Here is a 1,919-nt window from a genome sequence, read left to right on the forward strand (position 1 = left end):
GGCATACCCATGACCTCACTCTACCGGGACCTGTGAGGTGTCTGGAGAGCAGGGTATAGCCGGGGTACCAGCATCACAACAACAACGCCACAGCTCACGCACAAACACACACAGAGCAACACACATGAGGAAGAGAAAAAAAGGAGGAGAACGAGGAGAAAATTCCGTCGGCCTGGAGTTGAACATTCACCAGGCTAGGATACCGTTTGTTAGTCTGGCAGAGGGATCCTGAAGTTCTACCTCTCTGACAGGTGTACCGGGGGGATGGAGAAAAGTAAGAAGATGGAAGGAACGCGGCGAGGCTGCCAAGGTGGGTGGGGGGACCTCGATGGTGAACATTCTGCTGATCCATATGAACCCCTCTTCACTGCGTGCCAGGAGGGACGGGCTGAGGTAAATGATGATGATGAAGATGCTGATGATGATGATGGTGTGTGTGTGATGGTTTGTGTGTGTGTTTGCGTGTATGTTTCTGTGTGTGTGAGAGAGAGGATGTGTGAGTGTTTCAAAATTCATGCATTTTATTTATCAAATGGCATGACATGGCAGCTACAACTATATGTAGTAGGCGTGTAAAAATATGATTGTAAAAAAAAAAGTCAGCATTTGGTGTGTGAGAAAAAGGTGTGTGTCTGTGTCTCTCAATTCTAAATGGTTGAATTACAGACTGCCATGGAAAACAATGGTTGAGGGTAACCCCGAATGATGCGGCTTGTTATGACATGTGACATAAAGAGAGAGGCGGAGAGAGAGATAGGGAGAGAGAGGGCGGAGGAAGACGAGGAGAGAGAAAGGAGATAGAACTCTGAATGGTGTGGCTTGTTATGACACGTGACATAAAGAGAGAGAGGGGGAGAGGGAGAAAGAGAGATACAGGGAGAGAGAGAAAGAGCATGGGAGGGGAAGGGACAAAGGACTCTCTGCCTATACATGTGTGCATGGATGTTGTTGCACGTGATGTGCAACAACATCCATGCTAGCACACATGTATACTGTAGTGGGGCCCGCCACTCAGGCTGGACCTCCCCGAGCATGGTGGGACCACGATGTAACACATCTAAACAAAACGTTAACGCCGCCCCCTCGCCAAACCTCCCGGCACGCCCCTCTCCAGAGGGACGCTGTGTTTACAATCCACTGGCGCCCCCCCCCCGGCCTGCTGTCTCAGCACCACCACTAGGGGAAATAATACGGAGGAATAGGAATCAAGCTCTGAACGTATGTAATACCACAGAGAGAGAGGGGGGGGGGGGAGAGAGAGAGAGAGACTCCTAGGTGCTCCTAGGTTGATGCTATATCCAAAGTGTTGTTGGCACAGAAGAACGCTGGCCAATCATGTGATTGGGGTAAACCGATGACGGCTCTTCCTCTGTGCCGTGACCTGGCCCAGTGGGATCTTGCCTCAGCCCTGCTCCTCATGCCCTCTTTAGTGCTCCTACACACGGCACTGCAGGTAGCCCAGAGAGATGAAACAAGAGACCACCGCCGGCTCCCCGTAGACCTCGCTGTGACGGAACCTCTCTCAATGCCTTATATTATGTTGGGCCTCCTGTTCATTCATGTGGGGCGTCAATGATTTGGTGTTGCAATGTGTAGTGTATGGCGTATTAAGCATTGATATTTCAGATTCATAGTTAAATGTTTGTATTAGTATTTACCGAATTTTCGAATATTGTTGTTGCATGCATAAGCATATTTTTGTGTGGCTGTTTCACACCATGAAATACACGTGTTGATACTCATGTTTATTGAATATGTTTAGACATATTGGGATCACGATTTCAGCATACACTTTTATCAAAGCGATTCACCATGAATGAAGACGCTGGTTCTCTTTAAGCAGCAGGTAGGAGGTGAGGTGGATCTTGCTCCTGGGGGCCCACAGGTAGACCGAAGACAGAACCTTCTGCCTGTCCTAG

General features: G+C 49.0%; 1 protein-coding gene across 1 annotated transcript in view; it reads left to right on the top strand.

Moving 5' to 3' along the window:
* The first annotated feature begins 268 nt into the window (after window positions 1–268).
* The window catches only part of map3k19 (mitogen-activated protein kinase kinase kinase 19), a 15,801-nt gene continuing 14,150 nt past the window's right edge, over window positions 269–1,919 (top strand). The window contains exon 1 of the mRNA XM_084478262.1: window positions 269–393. Within this exon, the coding sequence (XP_084334388.1) occupies window positions 283–393 (111 nt within the window). The 5' untranslated portion in view covers window positions 269–282. The remainder of the gene's footprint in view (window positions 394–1,919) is intronic.

Source organism: Micromesistius poutassou (assembly GCF_964030765.1).
Source record: "Micromesistius poutassou genome assembly, chromosome: 14".
Lineage (NCBI taxonomy): Eukaryota > Metazoa > Chordata > Actinopteri > Gadiformes > Gadidae > Micromesistius > Micromesistius poutassou.